The sequence below is a fragment of the Plutella xylostella genome, chromosome Z (genome assembly GCF_932276165.1).
Source record: "Plutella xylostella chromosome Z, ilPluXylo3.1, whole genome shotgun sequence".
NCBI lineage: Eukaryota > Metazoa > Arthropoda > Insecta > Lepidoptera > Plutellidae > Plutella > Plutella xylostella.
This window is the reverse complement of record NC_064012.1, coordinates 13765857-13791843: the sequence shown is the minus strand read 5'-3', so window position 1 is coordinate 13791843 and position 25987 is coordinate 13765857. Positions and strand designations below refer to the sequence as shown.

General features: G+C 33.7%; 2 protein-coding genes across 3 annotated transcripts in view; one reads left to right on the top strand and one right to left on the bottom strand.

Annotated features, from left to right (window-relative positions):
- The window catches only part of LOC105388276 (protein furry), a 199555-nt gene that overhangs the window by 65666 nt on the left and 107902 nt on the right, over nt 1-25987 (bottom strand). The window lies entirely within an intron of this gene.
- LOC125491183 lies at nt 4278-8556 on the top strand. 2 transcript variants are annotated; one of them, XM_048632505.1, is made up of 4 exons: nt 4278-5028; nt 5284-5391; nt 6007-8103; nt 8189-8556. In XM_048632505.1, exons 3-4 carry the CDS (start codon nt 6781-6783, stop codon nt 8285-8287), a joined length of 1422 nt encoding a protein of 473 aa, XP_048488462.1. In that variant the 5' UTR covers nt 4278-5028; nt 5284-5391; nt 6007-6780; the 3' UTR covers nt 8288-8556. The 2 variants fall into 2 exon arrangements, with proteins under 2 accessions (XP_048488462.1, XP_048488463.1); XM_048632506.1 differs by lacking the exon at nt 8189-8556 and having other exon boundaries at nt 4445-5028; nt 6007-6460.

Sequence of the window (25987 nt, the reverse complement as noted above, 5' to 3'; positions counted from 1 at the left end):
ATGTATCATTTTCGAGAAAATCATAAAATAGTAAAAAAGTGCTGATGACGTCATGCATCAGGTGCGATGCATTTTGATGATCAAAGCCTATAGATTTAAAAACAAAGTAACTGTCACTTTCATTTTTGATTGACGTTGACGTTTTATCGTGACGTTCAATGACGTTGTTGTTTATTTGGGTCATTTTCATTAATTCTGTTCCGACACTTTCTGACTATTTTTTTTATTTATGATTAAGAGATGACCTCTATATAATATGTCCCAAAGCATGCCACCGCCTACATAGCTGAAAAAATGCTTCTGCTTATTTTTTTACATGATCAGTACCTACTTTCCATCATCAGAAATATCAATGTCATTTGAAAATGACCCATTTGTTGGTTGGCATGTAAACAAAGTTTAAATGTCACTTGTCAGTGTCATTTATGTTTTTTTTCGAGACCCAGGCAATAGACAAAAATAAAAAATGAGCCTAATATGTGACGTCCTTTCCGGTTTTAAAATAATTAACTTTAAAGTTAAAAATAACATGCAAAAATTAATGTATATACAAATAAAAAAATACGGGTCCACTAATTTTCTATAAACTTTCCGAATAGCTAATAAAAATATAGGGTAAAGAAAATGAAATGTTGTCCATTTCTGATTTTTACTAAACTATAGTGGTTTTTAAAAGGGTGTGAAAAGTTGTTAACGAAGTCGTCATTCTTAACAACTCTGGTTCTATATAACATAGATATCAGTCAAAAAACTACTCGCGAATTCGTATGTACGTACATACGAATTCACGAGTAGTTTTTTGACTGATATCTATGTTATATACAACGTATCTATCCTTCGGGAAGTTAACTTATAAAATATCACCCTATAATCAGACTCGGATAGCATAACTAGATTGAGATGGATTATAAAATCCCAGATGGTGGATGCCGTAATTATATTAAAATTAGGTACTGCTACTTGTCTCCATTCCACCTCACTCACCTCGATAGGAGTTAGCCCTCGTTAGCTATTTACTTATTCATTAGAAAAGACGGTGAGTAATGATATAAAAATGCTGAGTAAAAGTTTCTAGACATCGCAGGCTTCTTCAATTTTTAAATGACCTGAAAACTTAGTAATATGAAGAGGCCAAAGTTATGAATCAACCGTAAAGTTATTATGTCATTTTAGCAATATCATCTTTAGTAAAAAAAACTTGATTGGTTTTTTCTTAGTAAAAGTATGAAAAGTAATTTACATTCATATTTTAGCCAAACCTTAACGGACACAATGCTTTATAAACAACATCATATCTGCTGTTATTTGTTTTATTATAAGGTACCTTTCACACAATTTGAAAACAACGCGATGGGGCATCTTACACGCTGCACTTGATGTTGAACCATTCAGCAAATAAAATCGCTTTACCCCTAACGTATGTAATAATAGGGAAACTATATGGATACTTAAAAAAAAATTAACTCCAGGTACAGTTTGCTACGCTTCGCCTTCAAAATTTATAATTGTTTTTCCGGTTTACCTGAAAGAATCCCTATTTTTTCGTCACGAGAACCTTCTTCTGACGTGAACAAACACAACAAAAAATAATAAGCCAAATCTGTCGAGCCGTTCACGCGTGATTCCGTGATCAAAAGAAATAGGCATTCACTTTTATTCAGGCAGATAAATATGTACGCTATTATTAGATATTAATTAATAGCAAAACAGAGTGAAATTTCACAAAATAGCGGCGGTATTCTCTTGGTGAATAACGTCAGAACAACTTGTTCCCGTCATCTTGAGGGCTGCTCTTGCCAGTTTACTCGCTACATAATTTTTGCAACTTCCTGTCTAACTTACAGCTGTTTATAGCGTTAACCAGACAAACGACAAGATGAAGTTTCATGCCGTGACACCAAAGAGGTCCCTCGATGTATTTAAGTATGAAAATTGCGACAGCAGAGATGATAAAGCAAAAAAATATAAATAATATAATATAATAATATAATATAATAATAATACCTATGTTTTTATATAAATAATACTGCTAATACCGGCCAAACATTAATAATACTCAAGATACTTTACACGATCGTGAGTTAAACCCTTCCTATTCGCTTTTTGGTCAAAAATAAATCAGTCGTTTTTTGAAAATGCACGGTTCCAGCGTAGCGCTCGATACTAACAGATAATACGTCTGTAGTTCTGTACCATCCCAAATAGCTTTATGTTCTTTGTGCAATATAATATCGTACGATAAAAAAACTCGGATGACCGAACGGGGATGCAAAAAACAATATGTTTTTGGTTGGTTTAGGTATCAAAAAGAGTTTTTAGACTAAATTGTATTTGGACCACAGGGATATGATATCTTTGCTAAGAGCCCTACTCGTAGTGTGTCAAAGCAAATGTTAGTATTCGTATTAATTCTAGTTGAATACGCGGTGTATGATATGTTGGGGGCAGACGTAATCCGGCGAGTAGTAAATTATTGGGCATTCTACTCCACCGAAATCAGCCAGGCCTCACTCCGTTCGGGGCTCCCTGCGGTCGCCCTCCGCCTGGCTGATTTCGTTGAGTAGAATGCCCAATAATTTATTTTAATAGGTAATATTTTGATTATGCATTTCTACTAATTTGCTCGGGAACTAAACTTCATACTTTAAATAATTTGCCTAAATTTAATTAAACACTGACTTACATGAGTGCTTCCAACTGTGAATTAATTATTAAAGATCACACAAATATAAACTATCTGCACAAATGAATCTAACGAACCAACAAGTTTTTGTTTTACGGTTTAAGTCGTATATATCAGTTTTTGTTAAAATAATCATACAGCGTCAAGATCCGAAGACACTTAGTCCTCGTTTAAATCTAGACTGATCCCGGAATCGCTGAGTTTCCGCATAAGATCTAGCTTCTTAGTCCCGAAAACGCTGAGTTCTCGCTTAAGACTGTGGAACCCGTTTGATTATTTATACATAACTGATACCTCCGGACTAAACCATACTTGGGTTTGGCACGATCCCGGGAGCGCTGAGTTCCCGCGTAAGATCTAGCTTCTAAGTCCCGAAAACGCAGAGTTCTCGCTTAAGACTTAGGAGCCGCCACTCAACTCCGAAGACGCAGAGTCCTCGCTTCAAGTCGAGATATGCTTAACCCCAAAGACCTGCATGTGGTATGAGTCTAAAAACCATAATGAATAAAATGTCTGTTTCAATGTACGTAACGTGATTCGGGGTTCTCAACTTTGGGTATCATTTTGATCGTGATATCACTTTCTAAAACATAGCGTAAGAAATGAACAATCTAAAGAAACTACCGTTTCATAAGAAATGAGTATGATAAAATATCATAATTATATTTACCTAATAGGTACTTGAAGCCCAAATGGTCAGCGAATACGTTTTGAAATTCTTTTATGACAAGTAGGTATCAAGTTATAAACATACTAGTTTGATATAAGTTAGTATGTCTTCAATATAAGTACCTACTTATATCTAAATAGTTTTTTTTACATAAAATATGTTTTCTATAAAATGCATCTTATTTATTTAACTCAGATTATTTCAAATAAAATGTTACGTACTCCTTACCATGTTTTACCAAGCCTAATAGACCAGGAGCTAACAATATGAATATGTATGAGATATAATATATATTTGAAAACACCGTCATGGCTGTTTACCTGTGGTGTAGCGGTTAAGATGGTGGTTTTCATTCCACAGGTTGTTGGTTCAATATAAACTTAAAGTTATAAATAAGTTCATTACACACTACACTACACTACACTACATACATTAAACGTTCCTTTACAAAAAAAGCTTGTGACTCAGCTTAAGGTCTTAATATTGGCGAAATTATACCTAGGTATGTTTAATATTAAAAACTATTGAACTCGCGCCCGGCCTATCAACTTTTCCACGGTTTTGCTTACGCTGCATCACGAGGCAGCGCGGCTGCGGCCAGTTCTTGATATATGATATTATTGTTTGTCCATATTCTATTCATTTATGCGATGGTTTAGTGGTTAATGAATTAGGAAGTACTAGATTCTATTTTAAAATAGGTTCATAAAATAAAATTACTTTCTGTACTTTGGGTGTTAATAAACTTTGTTATTAAAGTAAATTTATATACCTACCTAGATATACATATTTACAGCGAACAAAGTTGAGTTTTTTTAAGTAAGAAACCCATTTATTAAATACCACATAAGTGGTAATAATAACGAATCGCATCATGCACTATTCGTGTTTGTGACGTGCGAGTACCTAAGAACGGATCCTAGTATGGTTCTATGTATTCTTATCTGTTAACACTTGTATAACCGTTCTTAGCCATAAGCTATAAGGTCTCATGTTGTACCCATAACAGTCAATATTATTTATTTTAGAAAGAAGTATAACGACCGAATAGCGCACTGGTTAGTAACTCTAATTGTTATGCTGAGGGTTCGGGGTTCGATCCCCGGCCGGGGCAGAACACTTAATTGCACAACTGTTAGAGTTACTAACCAGCGCGCTATTCGGTCGTTTATTTCTTCCTTCATTAAATAATATCAAACACAACACTTCACCTATACAGATGTCAAACGTATAACACCTCTCTTTCCAATTGTGGGTAATGGTTGCACAAATGCATTTCAATAAACGTGTTCCGGTGTTATATTTCATTATTGCAAAATATGTCGGTTTACCTACTCGAAAACATCTATTTTGCAGAGATTGCAATTTTCACACACTGACACACATCTACATTGCACAGTTCACAATGTCATATGACTAACTCAATGAAAACCTAAGTAAGCCTTAAAGTGCAGTGTTAAGGTTGAAAATTTAATATTATTAAGTAAGACTTATTATTTTATATAATACAACCATAATGGTTTTTAAATAATTAATTATTTTTTGGCTGTCCTTTCTTCGCTCAGCCATCACCGTGCCTGTCTGTGCGCTCTGTAAAACCCTTCAGTTTTTCTTCAGTCATTCCTTAAGTGCTGTTCGTGGTTCCTGTGAAAATCTATCAACATCCTGAAACAATGTTAGTATTCGTGAGTACTTTTTTATCTTACAGTTAAGTTTCGTTGTGTGTGCTCCTAAATTAAACTTTAATGTTATAATGAAGTAAATTTCTATTTTAATATGTTGATTTATTATAACACATCAAGTAGTAAATTATCTGTAAAGTATCTCAAGTTAGTTATAAATGAATGATTTAATATAGATAGTTTAATCTCCCAATTATCTAGTGCAGATAATTTGATATGGAAATGCTAAAAATAAATATGTTTTACAGGTCTGACTCAGAATACGAAAGTGTCGTCTCGCTGCCGCACACATCCAAAAGCAAAACTGCAGTCGCGGCCCCGAACAAACGGAAGAATAACTCAGCAGAACCCCAAAGGTATGTACTCATATCCCTATTTTATTATAAAATTAGGTACATGATTCCAAATTTCACTTAATTTAATACCATAACCCTCTATTTTCGCTGTACTGTATAAAAATTTAGTAAGATAATGCATGATGCGATAGCTGTGTGAGCAGCGATGGTTCATGTACCGGGATCGACGCCTATACAGACTGATTAATTTTGGTTGTGAGGTCTTGAGGTCTACATGTTAGTTATAATTGTGTTGTGTGACCATTAAAGTGTTAGTTATTCTCTATATCTACAAAACTCGCCATTTACTGAACATACTTAAGGTCTAAGTCCACTTACACAACTCTTTTCTACCCAACAGAGAAATATAAATTAAAATTATGCATTTTATATTTTTTTAATATACTTTACATTGATTACATAAATAAGTAGACAGCTCGCTTGGTGAGTGGGTACAGAGATGTGTAAGTGGGCTAAGACCTTTATAAATTATATTATTATATTGTGTTACATCAAAAATTACTTTATCCTTTCAATATTTTAACAGTCGTGCCGTTTAATATACCTACACCACTGCTACTTATAAATTTAAACCTATATTTTATGTTTATTTAATTATAAATATATTGTTTACAGGACTAATAAGAAGAAGAAGACCAGTGGCACAAGCAAACTGGACATATTCGGGATTTTGGATGAAGCTGAAAACCTAGCAAGCAGAGCAGCGCCGGACAACTACCCTATATCGTCTAGCTTCGTGTCTCGCGTGGCCAACGGCTCCGTACGAAAGAGCTTAATTAACGACGGTGAATTTTATGTTGAGCTAAAAGTGTACAACACACTTGACGCTAAAACCTCTAAGCCTGAGGAACGGTGGAAAAAAGCCCTGTTCAATCTGAAACTGCTGACTGAGCAGGACGGCGAGCCGTGGCAGGCGCTGCAGAAGTTTGTCAGGGAAGCGCACTCCGTGTTCGGAGACTGCGAACCTGTTTACTATAGCGAAAAAATTCATATTAAGTAAATTCATCAACTTACCACCGTTTTTTAACTATTGAAGTTTTTTAATAAATATTATACTTATTTCATTTAATTTTTATAATTTTTATTTTTTTCATTTTTTAATTAGGTAGGTTTTTCCATTTCCATTTTACTATAGCGATTTTTTTATAAAGTAATTAACTTAACTCAACTGTTGAATATTATTTCATTTAATCAATATAATATTTCAGTCATCGTTTAACCATAAGTATATCGAAAATTCATATTAAGTATTTATCAACTTAACTTAACTTTGAAGTACCTAATTTAAAAATATTACTTATTCCATTTAATTTGAATAATTATTTCCTTTAAATATTTCAGTTAGCTAGGTACCTATTTCCATTTTTTATTTCAAGCCGTTACCCAATAATGCCGTACTGTACCGTTTGTCGTTCATCAATTGATAGGAAAAAATGGATAGGGCATTTACGTAGTACTTTACATAAAAACATCGCTGCGATATCTGTATGCGATGGGGTCGAGATGATCAATTCAGCTTTCAAGTCCCGTATAGCCACATATAGGATTACAGCTACCAGCGAGTTTGAACAAAACTCTGTAGATAACTTTTTTGATTCAATTCGAGCCAAGATAAAGGACCTTTTTGATAAATGTTTACAACTGCATACTTGTATTAAAGTAAATATAGAACTCTTCTCATTGTTTTTAATGTTCAAAAATGATTGTCAGGAAATAAAATCATTTGGAACAAAAAATCAAATTTTATATCTTAATTATGACTTTGATTCGAAGTATTTAAACTTGGTAAATGAAGTTAAGAAAAAAATTGAAGAATTTCAAGAAAGGGATAGTGGTTGGACATTTCTTAGTAACTCGCATCTCGAGATTAATATCAACAAATATCAACCGCTGCGAGGTGCTAGCTATATAAATTTGCCTAAGTTTATAAAAAATAAAAAGGCATGTTTAAATATCGAGAACAATGACCCTTACTGTTTTCTTTGGAGTGTGGTGGCAGCCCTATTTCCCGCTCAGAAACATCCTGAACGAGTATCGTCTTACCCTGATTTTAGAAAAGTTTTCAATATTGAGGGGATGTCTTTTCCAGTAGGATTTTCGGATATAACTATATTCGAAAAAAACAACCCTACCATTGCGGTAGTTGTGTATGGACTGAAAGATGGGAAGACTATTTCAGGCCCCTTGTATAGATCAGAGACATTAACGGGTAAGACCGTAATCCATCTATTATATATTGAGAACGACAAAACATCTCATTATTGTCTTATCAAAAATTTAACTCGTCTAGTGAGAAGTCAAATAACTAAACACCATCAAAAGTTACACATTTGCGAAAGTTGTTTATTATTTTTTTCCACCCCTGAACAAGCTAACACTCACTTATGCAGTGGAGTAGCTACCGAAATACCAAAAGAAGGGAGTTTTTTGCAGTTTAAAAACTATGAGCGAAAACAAAACATGCCTTTTGTGATTTATGCCGACTTAGAAACAATGCTAGTCAAATATGAGGGCTGTGAGAATGACCCTAACATCGCTAGTACATCCACGTTGCAACGTCACGTGCCGATAGCGTTTGCGTACCAGATAGTTTGCACACTTGATGACTCATATGATAAGTTTGTTAGTTACCGCGGTGTTGACTGTATTGCAAGGTTTATCGAATGTTTAAATCGTGATGTACGTAAAATTCATAAAGTGTTGAAAAAAACTGTAAGCATGATATTTACGGAAAAAGATCAAAAAGACTTTGAAAGCGCCACTCGATGTTATATCTGTAAAAACTTCTTATTTTTAGATCGTGTTCGTGATCATTGCCATATCACCGGGAAATATCGCGGTGCAGCACATACCCATTGTAATTTACAGTTTAAACAACCTATGTTCGTTCCCGTAGTATTTCATAATTTAGCGGGGTACGACTGCCACTTGTTTATAAAAGAGCTAGCTTTATCACCTGGCCCTGTAAAACTTATACCTAAAACGAAGGAAAACTATATTTCGTTTACGAAATACGTGCCGATATCCCAAGATGAGAGCATTCAAGTTCGTTTTATCGATTCCTTTAAATTTCTGGGGACCAGTTTAGATCAATTGGCGAAATCATTAACGAAAACTCAATTTCATCATTTGAGAAAACATTTTCATGACGATAGTGCATTTGATTTGCTGGTGCGTAAAGGTGTTTATCCTTATTGCTATATGTCGAATATGGAACGCTATGAGATAACGTCATTGCCTCCAAAGGAAGATTTTTTCAACTCACTTACGGGTGAAGATATAAGCGATGCCGATTATGAGCATGCGCAAGCGGTATGGTCAAAATTCGCTGTAAAAGATTTGGGTGAATACACTGATCTGTATTTAAAAACTGATGTTTTATTACTTACAGACATATTTGAAAATTTTAGAAAAACCTGTAAAAAGTATTACGAGCTTGATAGCTTATTCTATCTTACTATCAGTGCCCTATCGTTTGACAGCATGCTTCTCAAAACTCAAATAAAACTAGAGCTCCTCACTGATTTAGAGATGATTCGAATGATACAGAGTGGAATCAGAGGTGGTGTGTGTATGTGCTCTAAGCGTTATGCTAAAGCGAATAACAAGTACTTATCCGACTATGACTCATCTGAACCTGATTCATTTATTGTGTACATAGATGCTAATAATTTATACGGATATTGTATGTCGCAGACGTTACCTCTTAGTAATTTTAGATTTCTAACGGAAGAGGAAATTGATAATTTAGATATTTCAAGTATTTCTGATAGTGCAGATACTGGTTTTATTTTGGAAGTAGACCTATTGTATCCTGAAATTTTACACCATGAGCATAATGACCTTCCTTTTTGTCCTGAAAAATGCATTCCACCCGGCGGCCGAAATCATAAACTTGTGCCTAATCTCTATGATAAATATAGATATGTCATCCATTATGTTCACTTGAAGCAGTGTCTAAAGCATGGCTTAAAACTAACCAAGGTTCACAGAGTTATATCCTTTAGACAAAGTGCCTATTTAAAAAAATATATTGATCTTAATACAAAACTACGACAAAAAGCAAAGTCTAAGTTTGAGCAAGACTTTTTTAAACTGTTGAACAACAGTATTTTTGGAAAGACATTAGAAAATACTGAACGACGTACAAACGTGCAGTTAGTGAAAAAATGGAACGATTCAAATAACAAAACCAAACAGGTAACTTGTGCACAAAAACTAATCGCTCGACCAAATTTCCAAACTGTATCAGTACTATCAGACGATTTAGTTGCGATACAAATGAAACCTGAATGCGTACGGTTGGATAAACCAATCTACATTGGTTTCACAGTGTTAGAGTTATCTAAGAGTCATATGTATGACTATTACTACTCTGTAATAAAACCAGTGTATCAAAATAATGTGTCTATCCTTTATTTAGATACGGATTCGTACATACTAATGTTACAGACCAAAAACTTTTATAAAGATTTAAAAAATATATTTTTAGATAATTTTGATACGAGTAACTACGACGCCGACAATCTTCACGGTATACCGTTACAGAATAAAAAAATACCGGGCCTGTTTAAAGATGAAATGGGTGGAAAGATTATATCCGAATTCGTAGGCCTACGATCGAAATTATATTGCATTCGCACTGATGACAGGTCCATAAAAAAGGCAAAAGGAGTAAAGTCGGCTGTAATAAAGAAACTAAATATTTCAGATTACAAAAAATCATTGTTTGAAAAACAAATAATCCGAAGAAAGAATATTTTGTTTCGTTCGATTAAGCATGAAATATTTACTCAGACTGTTAACAAAATTGCTCTGTCGAGCAACGATGATAAGCGTCTATTGCAGCGCGACAACATCTCCACATTAGCTTGGGGTAATTTGTCCATTATATTAGGGTAACGGCTTGTCTTTATTACTATTGTACATAAATTCGTTAGTTTAAACATTAAGCGCCTTTCATGAATGTATTAGCAATTATTGTACAAAAAATATTTAGCTAAATTAGTTTATTATGATTTATATAATAATATTATGATGGTTATACCTAATTGTATTGATGTACTTTATTTAATATTATATTCCTGACTAAACTTCACTCCACGCTGTAATATTATGGTGTTGTGTATGGTATCGGTAGTTTTTAATTTAGTTAAGTATTGTGTACACACTGTATTTCTGAAATAAATATGAATATTTAATTAATACTTACAAATTTATTTTATTTCATATACCCTACCACTCGTACTTATTTCATAAACAAATATATTTATTTCCACTTGTTCTCATAACTATTTGAGTTTATTCTTACTGACTTATTTTACCTATAATTTCAGCATACAGAAATAAATATTAGGTATTCATGAAACAAGCAACTAAGCAAAAACAGCTTATTGATACAAATTTTATTTAAGTACTTATTTTAAATTCTGTTGGTATGTAGGTCTTAGGTAGGTGGGGGAGGGGAGGTAACGTGCCATGTGCAGTCAAATACGATTTACAGGCGAACTGCGGCGGTTGTTGACATTATAGTTACTACGAAGTTATTTCAAAAATGTCCCTATCGGTATGTACCTACCTACTTATATTTATTGAAATTATTTTATTGCAAGTTTATTTTATATAGGCGTTCCTAATTACATTTTTATTGTTACAGATCCTAGACGACACTCATGACCCCAATGATCCCTATTACTACGCCCAAAATATGTTGGAAGGATTAGATAGTGACGTTGAACTGGTAAGACCAGTTCCACAGCCGCAGAACATTGTGAAAAAACGACTGAAGACCTCCAGGAAAAGAACGGCTAAGGAAATGATGACATCATCCTTTGTAAAATGCAACACGATGCGAAAGGGTAATAGGGTCATTAAGATTGAGGTGTATGATCTGAACGAGTGCCAGGACACAACCAGTGAAAGTGCTGTAGTGAGTTGTCAGTGGGTTTGTGAAGATCCTATGGACGAAATATTGGACTTAACTGAAAATTTAATTAAAAAAATAACAAAAAAAATGTGTGATAATAATTTTTAAAAATAATATTTTAAGTAATTAGGTAGTTCTTAGTTTTTTAATATAAGATATATTTTTAAGTTGTACATTTTTTTAATTTTAAATTTTGTACTTAGTAGTTAATTATCTTGTAAATACCTCAATAAATGTTAATAATTTAAAAATACTCTTTTTTTTGCTCACAATCTTATAGATAAGTATCGGAATGAAACCAATAGGTATTTTAGGTATTTTTTTTATTCATTTCTGTAAATAGTTAACAAATAAAAATATATATTCAGTAGGTAATTACTCATAAAAAATAAAATTATATAATAAAAATAAAAACGGTAAAAATATTCATCGTAATGCGATTTCATTACACAAAGCAAGATATTTTTCAGAATTCAAGTAATTTTTTTCACAATATTTGAAAGAGGTTTATATTCAACAATACAATCGTTAAGTATGAGACAGTATGCAGATGTTTGATCGGGAATCTCTGAGTCACTTTCTAACTCTACACGGACGTCCACGGGACCCGTTTTCAAAGTTTCGTTTTGTCTGCTGCAATTAATCACCACCAAAGGACATAAGTCCTTAAATTCTTTTAAACTCAACAATGGTGCACAACGGTGTCCATAATAAGACTGTTGAAATTTAGCATACAATTCGTATAGTAGTAAGTATTTATCATCAGCAAAGTTAATATTGAGGCTTTCGTATGGAAAGTATGTTGAATTAAGAAAAACTTTTACGTCACGTAAATGACAATGATCAAACTGTGACATATCCCCGCTTCCAATGTTCTTTCTATGTGTTTGCAAACCTATTATTATGAACCGGGGTTTTTCTAATTGCGATGAAGTTTTCACTGACCAGGTATGTTTAGTGGTTCTTGGTAACATAGGGTATTCATAGAGATCCCAATTCCTAAACGCTAAGCTTATAGCTCTATCTTTTTCCAAATATCTAAGCAAGTTGACTCTTTCCCGATCTGATACTTTTATATGCGGTACTCTCCATACTATTTTATTTATGCTAATATCTTCTAACACTTCATTGGTATTTAATTTTACAGCATTTAGGTTCGTATTGCTACGTAGTAGTATCAACTCATGCTTACAATTCATTATGATTTTATTGTAATCCTCTGCAAAACCAAGTACTTTATTCAATGGTATACAAACAGAAAAAAAACCTTTTGTATTTTTTATTCCATCAGTGTCCCATCCCCACAAACGAGACATTTTTGTTTCATTTTCATTCATCGATATCAAAGATTTTATAGTGGTTGTTATACCGGCATTTTTTATTCTATCTACTTCTACACCGTTTAATTCATAACGAATGTCTTGAAATAGATACAAAATTGCATTGTTTACAAACTCTACAACACTAACTCTTTCTTTTTTGTCTCCGTTTGGTCGATACACTTTTACTGAACCTTCTATGTATATTGTACTCGCTGAAGGCAATACGTAAAGGTCTTGTTGATTAATAGGAATACGAATTTCATCATTTGTGTTAAAACTGTTTATGTAAGGTTTATACGAATGAACTTGATAGCTTTCGATACTATTATCTTGCGCGATAGGATCTATGATGTTTAACATATTCATTTTAGAAGTTTAAGGTATTTTAAAAATTGCTTGTTTTCTTTCGTAAGCTTTTTCTTTTTAGTAGGTACTTTCTGCTGCACTGTAGGTGTTGTACTGACATCGTTACTTTTGGGTTCCATTCTTTTATTTATGAAATCTAGCATTTTCGCCTTAAATGTAAATATAAGTGCAGTTGTTCGTTTCGTAAATTTAACAAATTATTATTTTCATCTAATATTCTTACATTAATTTCACTTACTGTATTTTGATTTACCGGAAAATATATTAAATTTTTCGGAATCTCTATGATCCGATACCCTGGTGGTACATTAGGTGCGAATTCATAAATTATATGGCTAGGTTTTCCATTTATATATGATCCGCTCACTATATCACATTCGATTCGAATGATGGTTGAAGGTAGAATGCTTACAGGGAAGAGAGATTCGTGTAATATATTTGCTTTAAGTATTTCACTTCCGAAACCCAATATTCTACCGATAGAACCAATTTTCTCAAAATGAATATCCTTAGAACAAAATATATTTGTGTTCAAAGTATTATTATTGCACGTTAACTTAAACGTGCAATCTTTCAAATTATTTTTTAAATAGTCATTAATATCCGATAACTCATAAGATCCTTCGGGTATTTCTATAACTCCGTTATCACCATAAAAAAACTTATTATTGTTGTGGTCGATGTTAGGTATTGAGTTAAAGGTTGACAGAAAGATAAGTCCACATTCATATTCACCGTCAAGCTGAAGCGCTGGCGAATAATATGTTGATAACGCTGATTTACAACCAGTTACTGATAGTGTGAATGCCATCATATTAATGAGAAAATTTACTACTACATCTTATTTTAAATGCTTTATCCAGAATTTTTTTAGAAATTTAATACATAAATGACCACAATTAAATGGATTATTTTTTTGATAGTTTATGTAATTATAGTAAATATCAGTTTTTGTTGTTAAGTATTTAATCAGTTCAATTGGTGGTTTTAAATCTCCATAGCTATCAAAGTATTCACAATAGTTATTTATTTTGCAATAGGCTACCCAATGAGTTCCAGGATTCTCTGAACTGTCTAAATTTAAAATAGCACACTCAATGTTTTTGGACTTTGTCGGCAAAGTGTTTCTCATGTAAACACCTCGAAAGTATGGTATGTCATGAGTAAATTTTACTATATCAATATTAGTAAGTGCTCGCCTGGGTAACCTAGTAATTAGTTTTTTGAAGAACGCACACATAATCCTTTCCCCTTCTTGTATGGTTTAATGTATAAACCTTTACCTATAGCTATAGATTCCATCATTTTGTTGTGCCGCTCAGATTCAGCAAGATTTTTTTGAGCTGACTTATAATCACTGACTGCTTTGGCTATTCCACCAATACCTCCAGCTAAAGAGCCTAATGCGGATAGACCAGCGAAGATAGGAATTAGTGGAAGTATGCCTCCTGTTTTCGGAATAGGAATAATTCTTGGAAGTTTTATGTTATTATTTTTATGAAATATTTTTTTTGCTGCTAAATATGCAAACTGTATAGCTTCTTTGTTATTACTTGGTTTAATTTTTTTCATAAGCGATTTTAACTTTCCTATTGAGGCCTTAAATGACTTAATACCAGATCCAGTTTTTAGTTTTGCTTTCATAACTTTGTTAACCAACCACGATGCAATCCTTTCACCTCTACTCGCATCTAATGATTTCAATCGGCGTTTTGCCATATTCTTTAACTCTAAGTCAGCCTTATGCCGGTCTTCTAAATTAGAGTTCTTAGAATAAGCTATATCGTGTTGCATGCACGCACTGTCTAAAGGATTAATTCCTTTATCACCTCTATTCAATCGTTCTTGCAAGCGAGTGCCAGGACCACAGTAGTTGTACCCCGGTAAATGTAACTCAATTGGTAAATGATTGATGAAAGTATTTATTAGTCCTCTTCCTTTCATAACTAAGTAGATAATGAATAAAAGATAGGATAAACGTTTATTATATGCTTTATTTTTTAACAATATCAGTTTTATCAATCCAGCTGTTTTCTTTTTGACTTAGACCAAGCCATTTAACTAATAACTTATTGCCGCGCTTTCTTATAACCTTTTCCACCAAATAAATTTGAGGACACTTAGTTTTTTGAAGTTCTTGTTCATAAAAACATCCTTTTATTGGAATACTATGTTGGTCTTTAATATGATAGGTGATAGGGACACTCTTGTTTACTTTAAAAATGGTAAACAACTCAGTTGACCAATTTGGTGTATAGCCTTTTTTAAAATCCCCTTTGTACTTGCTGATCCGAACGATATCACCTACGTGAAACTTTATTTTCTTTGATGTTGTAGAATTTTGAGATTTTTGTATATTCTTTGCAACAATTGATTCATTTGTTGAATTAATTGCAGATGGATTGAATTTAGTGGTACGGTGTACAGTATTATTATATTTATCAACTAAATCATACAATGGCAATCCAACCCACTTGTAGTTTCCAACCAAACTAAAATGTTTGAACATCTTTCCTTTTAAAGTTCTTATTAATCTTTCAACAATTGAAGCTTTTTTTGTGGAGTATGTTGAATAATGATTTATTTTATATTTATTCATAAGTTTTTGAAAAATATCATTATAAAATTCAGTGCCCATATCAGTTTGTAAGTTTTTAGGTCTACGACCTATTTTTAAAATCTTTTCAAAAGCGAGACACACTTCAGTTTTTGTTTTAGTCTTTAATGGAGCTACCCATGCATATTTTGAAAAAGCATCGATTACAACTAAAATGAACTTATAGCCCTTGTTAACTTTCTGATATTTTTGTATGTCTATCAAATCAGATTGCCATAAATCATCAATACCCTTTATAATTACTGATCGACGAGGAAAATTCCTTCTAGCTCCTTTATGGATTTCATCAACAACATTTTGTTTGCTCATAGTGTCCTTGTATTATCTCTCAGTCCCACAATGTGATCTTTTATCATATTACTGACATCTGTACTCGAGCACTTATCACCTAACTGTTTCTGTAACTGTTGTATTTGCGCCTTTATACTTTTAAGTTCAGTAAGACAATTATGCTTTTTGCAAAATAGTTTATTGTTTTGGTCAACGTATTCTTTATTTACAGCTTCATCTGCAGCAACCGCTAATTGTAATCCTTTCAATCTACTTTGTCTCAAATCATAATCACCAGATTCATTTTGAACTAGCACTTTATTTGAAAGAGTGAATTCAAATGAGTCCATCGCACGCAACCTTTTATGAACGTGATGACCAAATTTATCAATATTCATATTGCAATCAAACGAAGGTTAGGGATGAAATAAAAAAATATATAGTTTACATTTGTATTTATTCAATTTAATGCTCCACATTCTTTTAGTTCTTCTAAGATAGAAATGATTTCATTGTCCAATCCAGTGTTACCAGCATCTTTCGAAGCAATTAATAATTTCAATCTCTCAACTAATTCATTTGGATCGTCCCAATAAACATAGTCAATTTTTGGATTAACTTTTTTTAACAATGGTAATCCTTTTCCTTTAGTAGTTTTAACAGAACTTACTGTTTTATATTGAGAGAATAACGGTTTTATAATATGTAAGTACTTAAAACCCCTGCTGCTCATTATTTGTTGATCGGGCTCAAACCCACGCCGGTGAGCATTTGTGTTTATTAATATAGTCTTGTAGTTTTGTTTATCATTTTCAGTAACTATGCTTAAATCGGGCTCTTTTTTGTACAGTAATTCAACAAGTCCAGATGTTTTTTCGTACACATGACCCGCAATTTTGATTTTATTATCAAAATCTGAAACAAGTGACGTTCCCACCATTGGCTTACCTTTTACTAATCTAATTCCAAAGGGCACATCTTTAAAGATTTCTGATGATAATGACCATGAAGATACAGAATTTTTATTCGGAGTTGAACGAGCATCGGAAAGCGTTTCGAAAAATATATCATCTTTCGAATTTTGTGGAAATTCCAATTCACTTTGAGTACCATCATCAATTTCATTCCATGCCTCTTGGGATGTGTTAATTGGAGATACACTCGGGTCAGATAATTTTCTTTTTCGCGTAGGAGTCAATTCCTGATCTAAATTGACTTTTCCGCTATTAAAATATTCCGAGTTAGCTTCTTCATTTTCTCCAGCACCGCCAATATGAGTACTAGACAGTAGCTTAAGTGGATCCGTCACTGGTTTAAACATTGTTTCTAATGCTAATTCAGAATCAAGTTTATTATTTTTCATATTCTTGACCTTCTGTTTAACGGCTTCAGCAGATTTAATTATTTGCTGTTTTATAGATTTTTCACTCATTTTAACAAATTTCACAACTTCTCACACTAAAAGAATATATTAAAATGTTTATATGTGAAAGGCTTAATTTATTTATATCAATTGTCGAAACGAACGAAAGTGTCAAATTTCATTCTATAGCATCCATCGTTTTTATGACAGTCTTTGTTTATAACTAAATAGTTATATGTGTCTTTCCAAATTTGTGAACACATTTCGCGGAATTGGAGCCATGTCATATCACTGTTTACGTGTTCATCATACACGTGACGTAAATTGATGTCATCTTGTTTAAATACGATGAGCATATTAGCATTATCACGAATCAGCTGTTTTGGAATTTTGCTATACGTTTGGTTCAAATAAAAACAATCTATATTTTTGTGCCTGCCCATAGCAAAATAATCACGAATATTATTTTGATTTTCACACGCAACATCATCAAAAATTATAACTGAATTTGGCGAAGCATTATCAGGACTTAAAACTTCTTCGTTATCACGGTATTTAAAGTAGCTTACACCAGGGACCAGACTTAATACTTTTTCTAAAAATAGGTACTTTGGTTGATGCAACGTTTTTGAGTAAACATAAATATTATGAAAATTTAATCCGTTAGGATGTAAAATCAGGCCAACAACTACATTTGTCTTTCCACAGTTTGATGGTCCACAAACTAAACAACGAATAGTCGTAGGCAGAAGTTTACCATGACGAAGTGGTAATTTGTCAGAACCGAAATCGATTTTTGTAAGATGTAATGTACTAGATTGTTTAACAAATTTCATTTTGCACAAAGTGTTAACAGTAGCGTTTCTTATGGTATAATGTTGAAAGCGTAACCCATCATCACTATTTATCTAATGAAGTTTGTTTTAGGAACACCAAACACAAAAAATAAATTATTGGGCATTCTACTCAACGAAATCAGCCAGGCGGAGGGCGACCGCAGGGAGCCCCGAACGGAGTGAGGCCTGGCTGATTTCGGTGGAGTAGAATGCCCAATAATTTACTACTCCGGCGTTTGTGTAATTAGTTCGTGTGATTACATTACGGCGCACGGCTCTATCCGAATTTGGATTAAACGCTTCGTTTCATTATGAAACAGGTAAGTATATCGCAGATCGTAGAACACAAATCTGCGTGTAATATTTGCAAAATTAAATTGTGTGATTGCTCAAATTAATTGGATATTTTTTTTCTTGTAACTTAATTATTATTTTAGCTCTGATGTATTTTTTTTGCTACAGCTTAGTGTTTGCTACGCCATGGCGTAGTATTTGCTACGCAGCGGCGTAGTAGAATATTAGCTGTTGGTTTCTTAAATAAAATTAGCAAATGTAGCACATATCTATTTTGTAATCTATCTTTTACTGAAAATAATTTTAATTTGCCGGAAATTGACTGCTGATGAAAGATATTATTATGTTTGTCATTATTATTATTCATTCGCTTTTTACCCGATTTTTTTATTTCAAAGTTATTCTTTTATTAAATTGCTTTTCATTGTTTATATAATAGCGTGATCCAATTTTAAGGTGATCTAATCCGGTTATCATGACCACCGACAACGTATTATGTTTCAAACTAGTTAATAGTTTTAAAGTTTACGCAAGGGAATACTGTTACGATAACTTTCTTGTGTAATTATACTTAGTTTTAAACTGTCCAGACTAAACAAGCTAGCTATAGAGGATATTATTTCTGTGAAAAAAATATACCTTCGTTTTAAAGGTTGTTGGGATGGTATCACTTTTGTCCTACAGAATACTTTATCCAAACATTGTAAAATTGCCGATAAATATTCTAATTTTATAAATTTCTGGTAATGAAATACCACCGATACGTTTCCAATATCACATCCAATATTACAGCTATCGATCTTCAGTTAATCAAACTCATTAAATCAAAACTATTACAAATGAAACCGCACGCGGACCCCAATATTTGACCTGAGAACAATTCGTTGCGAACGATCGGGGGTTGCTGGGCACACATTTCCGATCGAAATATATAAGTGATTGTTGAATCATTTTGATCGTTAAATTGCAGACTATTTGAAGAGTGAGAAAACTGACTTAATAATAATCTTACCGTGTGCGATATTCAAGTACATTTAACGGCGCATCACAATATTACGAATTAAAAACGAAAAGATTTTGGTAAAATTAAATGTAAAAAAAAATTGTGTTTCAGTATTTTGTAAGTAGAACTGTTTCTTTACCCGTGAGTGTACTTACTAGACCGGATCGCACGGTATCTTTATCGACGATGAACTGTTTATCGTGAATAGCAATTTAGTGACGTTCATCTACGTTGATAACTTTGCCGTGCAAGCTGTTCTCATTGTGTGTGTGATCTGTTTTGTATTTTTTTTATTTTCTACAAATTATCCAAACATGTATATATGATCTATTATGTATTTTCTTTAAGTGTATTAATTTGTACCAAAACGGCTGGACCAATTTAGATGAATTTTATCGAAGCAATAGAAAAAAACTTCGAGTGCCGCGGAAGCTATCAATGAAACTCTGTCAAGTCAAAATGAAGCTTGGAGGCAAATATTAATCTAGTTATAAATATTAGGCCGTTTATTTAAAAGTTGATAACAAGTCCAAACATTTCGGGGAAGAAACAAATAGGGTTTCGAACCATTCTAATTGGTTTAATTTAAAATGAAGGCATTTAAATTTGAGAAAAGAAGCGTTTTGAATTACTTATTAAAGTACTACGTTGACCCTGATTTATCAAACATTTTCTGATCTTTGTGTTATGCTAGTCACGGATAAATTACTTGGTGTGGTGCCCTGAATATCATGTGAGTGACGAGCTGACCAGGCTAGTGAAATCAAAGTACTAACCGAGGATGTGGAAATAAAACTACGTATGAAAAAATGAATGTAAAAATACCACTAAACATCTAGCACGTGCCAGGCTGGTTACTCTATACTCACCAAAAACGAATCCACTAGAGCTGTCGTGCAATGGACATGTTTAACACAATGAGATAGAGTCGTGGCTCGCAGCAACGCTCAAAACTTAGTTTTTTGGTCATATAGAGCACTTTTCGCACTCGCTTTGTTGTCCAACCATAACACCCTTCAATATTTACATAACAATAATAGATTTCATGACAAAAAGGATGAATGAGGAACGCGTACAAATATTGTGGGCTCAACTTCGCAAAAATCCCACAGATTCCATCCATACAAAGGGTGTTTGGGAAAGAAGCGATAAGACCACGAAAAATATCCAGTAATATAGGTAGGTTGCATGCATGATATTGCATTCCCTCTAATAATTAACAAAGCGTGGGTTTAGGGAAGTCTAAAGAAAGACCTAATTGCCACTTGCGCGGTCCGCAATCCTGCATTGTTCCTACCGCCAACAATCAATGGCCTTTGTTCGATCGGACACACGAACAGACTAAATTACAAACCCTCGCAATTATGCATGGAATAAATAGGAGACCTTATTAGGGCATTCAGTTTTAATTCAGTGCTGTCAAAGCGTAAATTGCGTCTTTTATTGGCAGATTTTTTCATACTAAACAAATTTAACCAGTCATATGGGGTGTGAAAACGGGCGACAGTGAAGTATTATTAATTTGTGCCTGACACGGGTTTCTGTTAAACTTATACGACACGGATAACAAACACTTATTAAGAACTCAGTCGACAACAGGCATGTTGCAGTTGTTTAGGTTTGAAATCCCAATAGCAACCTAATAAAAGTATCGATTTCCGATGGTCGGTAGACATAACAATGGTATAGAGAACCTACTCGTAGTTTTATAAGAATCTTAAAGGAATTTCGCACAACTATTTGTTGTGACACGACACTGTACTGTGGAATTTTCACCGTTATTAACACTTTCCTGTTTAATGAAAACAAAAAATAGAAATATTTCTTCTATTGTTTCCAAAAAATCGCGGATGATAAGAAATAACTTAATTTTGCAATGAAGTAATTGACGCTGGTTTTGGAAAAACAATAACTTATTTTAATTGAAATGGAATAATACACGTTAAATCATTGACTTATATATTACTAGCGTAAGGACAGGCCCAATCGCTCTAGAAAATGACACCCTCGCGTTGGCCCTAAAACCTCATAAATCTGTCATAATTTGTATGAATGTAGGGCCAGCGCGCGGGTGCCATTTTATTTTGACAAAACGTTCTGACGGGCGTATCCTTCCTTTTGAAATCATTGCGTTAAATGAATTCAAAATATCCTATCTCATACTTATCACTTAATGCATGTGTTACACATACACATATTTGTTTTAAGTGGAGGCAGTGGAGCCCTCGCGAGCTTCACGCAGGTAAAGCAAAATAAAATTATATTTCCTCTGCAACAGTTAGTGAACTTGCTTTTTAATGTACTCGAGCTTTGGAGCGAGGCAGTTTAAATTTGTAAGCTGAAAGTACAGGGGTCCACTTAACTCACTGCGCTATTGTTGAATTATACAAGCTATTGCCCGTGAGTTCGGCTACGCTTTTTAATGTATTCCCTTGAACAACTCATGTCCCTCGCCGTTTTTCTGCTTATGATCTTGCCCATACATTATTTAAAACGGAAATATCGTTCGAGTTCCCTTTCTCTCCACAACTTTCTCACACTGCCTTCTTTACGTTTCATATCCCGTCCCATAAATTACATTCGTTCCCCAGTTTCCCCACCCCTTTCATTCTCTCTCCTTCCCCAAATTTCTTACACAAAACCATTAAATCCCAGTAACATGTCATTAGGGGATGTATTTTTAAAAAACCTTACTTTAGCTCCTAGATATTTTAGACAAAAAATTATCTTCATGCCAAATTTCTAGACCCAACAGTTTGGAATGTGTATTATTATAGGTTAGTCATTCAGGACAAATGAATTTATGAATATACATAGCATAATACTCACATATTATTACGCTATGGAGATAATATTGCGAGCAGCGGTGAGGTAAATTGACAATGCAAAAGTTAAGCCATCCATTTGGGTGAGTCTATTAAGAAATAATGCCATGGCATTAAATGAGAAAAAAGGATTATCATTATTATGAAATAGTCTCTTAATACTTGTGATAATATTACGAATCAACAGGTCAAACAAAATACCGTCAAAATTTAAACATTGACATTATACGTAGGTATAACCCAAATAGCCAACTATCGATCCAATATCGTATTTACCGTTAATAAGATTCCTGTAATCCACACTTCGTCGCCGATTATAGGAAAACCTTACGCTCGCGTGCATCCTACAATACATCACATGCTTCTCTGATTATCTGAATTAATTATAGCACTCATTGGGGCAGAATGTACACACCTATGTGATATCAAGCATTTATAGTTGTGCTCAGTTATGGATAAAAATAAACGGAATCTATTTACTTGGGTACTATTTTATGTAATCGAAAGTCTCGATCGATTCTAACATCAAAGTGAATAATTTAAATACGGCTTATTTAACGTCCGTCGTCGTCGTAAAGGAAATAAAGTAGAGATAAAAGTTGCAATAATTGCACCATTAGGCTGTTTGACATATATTTTTCAGTCTCAGACGACCGAATGGCGTAGTGGTTAGTGAGTGACCCTGACTACTGAGCCGAAGGTCTCGGGTTCGATTCCCGGCTGGGGCAGATATTTGTTTAAAACACAGATTTGTTCTGGGGTCTTGGATGTGCCCGTAAAATGGCAATAGGCCCGCCCACTATTACATTGGGACTTACATAACACTGGCGAAAAGTGGCTGCAGCAATGCACCTCTGCCTACCCCGCAAGGGAGTACATTAGTACAAGGTGTGAGTGTTTGTTTTCAGTCTCAAAAGAGGGTGTTCTAAGATTACTATGCGACTGTGAATCAGTGTAAATGCTCTTAGCACCGTAACGGCAGGCCTATACCTATTCAAATACAGTTAAGTAATTGGTTTGAGAGGTAACTTTGAGATATGATATACCATGTATTTCTATTTTGAGGGGTAACTTTGATTTTATCAATACTCAACAGTGGTCTAATTATCACTACATTTCAAACTTTATCCTGTTAAAGACAAGACCCAAAAGCTATTTTGATATTGTGTTACCTTTTTTACCAGTTAAGGGGTCAACATTACTGCAGGCAAAACTCCATTAAGGGCATTGTAACTTAAGCTTTACTCAATTTGTAGGAGCTCAAGTTTTCTAGCTTCTAATCTTTCGATTTCGCGGGTTAATTAATGAAATTAAAAGATTTAACCGGAATGAAATACTCATTGAGCTTTATTCAGTGCAAAAATAGAATAGAGAAGGTATTTTTTTTAAATAGAGTAATCCCATTTCCGAGCTTCGAATAAATCACACCCGACAGCTACTGTCTCCAATGGACAGACCAAGAAACACACACCATACAGCTTATAATACCCCTATTTTTTCAACGCCGCAAAAACAATACTCCATGATTACTTTTTGATTGGGGACCCTTATCACGAGTGTCATTGACATAATGATATACATGTCGATAATGTAACAAGTTACATAAAAATACATAACGCTAGACTCAATATGTGGAGAGTAAACTGATGTATTACGACTTATGTGTCATAGAATAAAAAAAGTAGGTACTGTGATTGGACCACTATGTTTGTCTTAATAATCAATCAACCCATTTTACAAGTTCAATAGGTTAAAACTCAAGCTTGTCCAGCAATGTGTAGCTACTTACTTGTACCTGTAGCAAGTGAATGCACATAATACACCTACGGGCATTTAATTACATGAATATGTACATATGATAATAACACGCGTGACGGGACAGATGCAATATTGCTGGACTTCAAACGTTTACGGGCGGAGAGAAGCGCCGCGCCGGTGAGTAATCAAAATGAGACACATATTAAATCACTAGCAAGCTCGGTTGCCTCAAAAACTAATTAATGGTCAAGCTTATTACACTTCCAACGAATTTATATATATTTACAATTCAGCTTATGTATTTACGATTCAGCTTTCAATGTAAAGTAATAATAGTAATGAGGTAAGTAGTTAATAATGAATAATTAAGCAATATTAATTACTGAAATTGAGGCATACCTGCACGAGGTATGCCTCGCCGAAAGTTAATAACAGGTGATTAAGTTACGTTAACATAAAATCATATAATATAAACTTTTGAGTGGTATACTCATACACCGCAAAATCCGTTCAGCTGTTTGGGATCTACCACAGACCATAGAACAACGCGGTTCATACTCAATGCCACAGACAGTTACACAAACAGACAAGGCAGGCTAAACTTATAACACCCTTCTTTTTCCGTCGCGGGTCAAAAACAAACTAAGCAAATATAAAATTTATTGTTATCAGTGTCGGTATAACAAAATGTAATATCGCCGTGCTGTCGACAACATCGCCGTGACACGTGTAAGAGTTCTCCCTCACGGATAATATTTACTGACGACATTTTCATTCGAGCCGTGATAAAATAAATAACATTCACTCGAAACTTTGTTTTTTCTCATTCAATAGAGTATTTTTCCGAAGGTATTCGCTCCGCCTTAGAAAGCTGTTTCATAGGAATTCAGGTATAAGAATTAGCTTCTTTTTGTTTACCAAGCACAGCCACATCAAAATTCATATAAAAATTGTGTGGCGTCCATAGTTAAGTGAGAATATTCGGTAGGCATATTTGTTACAAACTACTTACTCATGAATCTCATGATAATATTTTAGGATTCCTCGAAAAAGAAATAAGTTGTATAGGTACCTAATGAGACTATATTAATTTTGATTGGCGTCAGTAAAACGCATATTTATCTCAGATAGCACCATGCAATTTCTGACAGACGTGGCCAGCTCCGTATGAACTTGCGATATGGAAATGATGATATTTTATAGCAACCTTAACATCTTATGGCACTTCGAGAATGTGAAAGTTGAATATCATTTCTACGTCGTGCTTAGCTTTGGCTTTGGCTTGGCATCTAACCAACCACAATACCATACTATTCTATGTCAATAATAAAGGCTATGATTACTATTGATAGCATCAAATCGGTAGGCCAGCAATGGCAACATTAAAATTGTCCTCTACATTCACGTGTCCCACACTGACAAATAAAACACTACACATTTGAATAACGTGCCCTCTGGCGCTTAATATCTGCCATTAAAATAGTGAATTATATAATTTAATAAATACTATGAGGCTTCGTGTGTAACAACCTATTTTTATAGCGGGATAGTTCGGGGATTTTTATTGCATTTATCATACAATCAATTGACTTAATTTTATATTTTTTGTATAAAATCGACAACTACGCCATTAATATGATTGTAAAAACTGTACAGACAAAAACAATTATCTCCGCAATATTTATACCAGCTTCCTTTTAACACACAACTCGCTACTGGGAAGCATCTGTTAGGATTTCAATACTGGATTGATGGCAAATAAAGAATATCACCATTGGAAGCCACTCCAATTTCTACATGTATACTGTGAAACAGGCTGATCCAATGTGATCCAAAGGCTTACCGTTTCAACACAAAGCGCTATTCGTGCTTGTGTCTGCAACACTAACACCGATAGCAAAGATAAAACGTAAACGATTTCAAGATTAATTTCAACGATGGCCACATGGTTTTTGGTGAATTCACGAAATGCCAGATAGAAATTTAATAATTGATGCGATTATAAAAACAGGAATA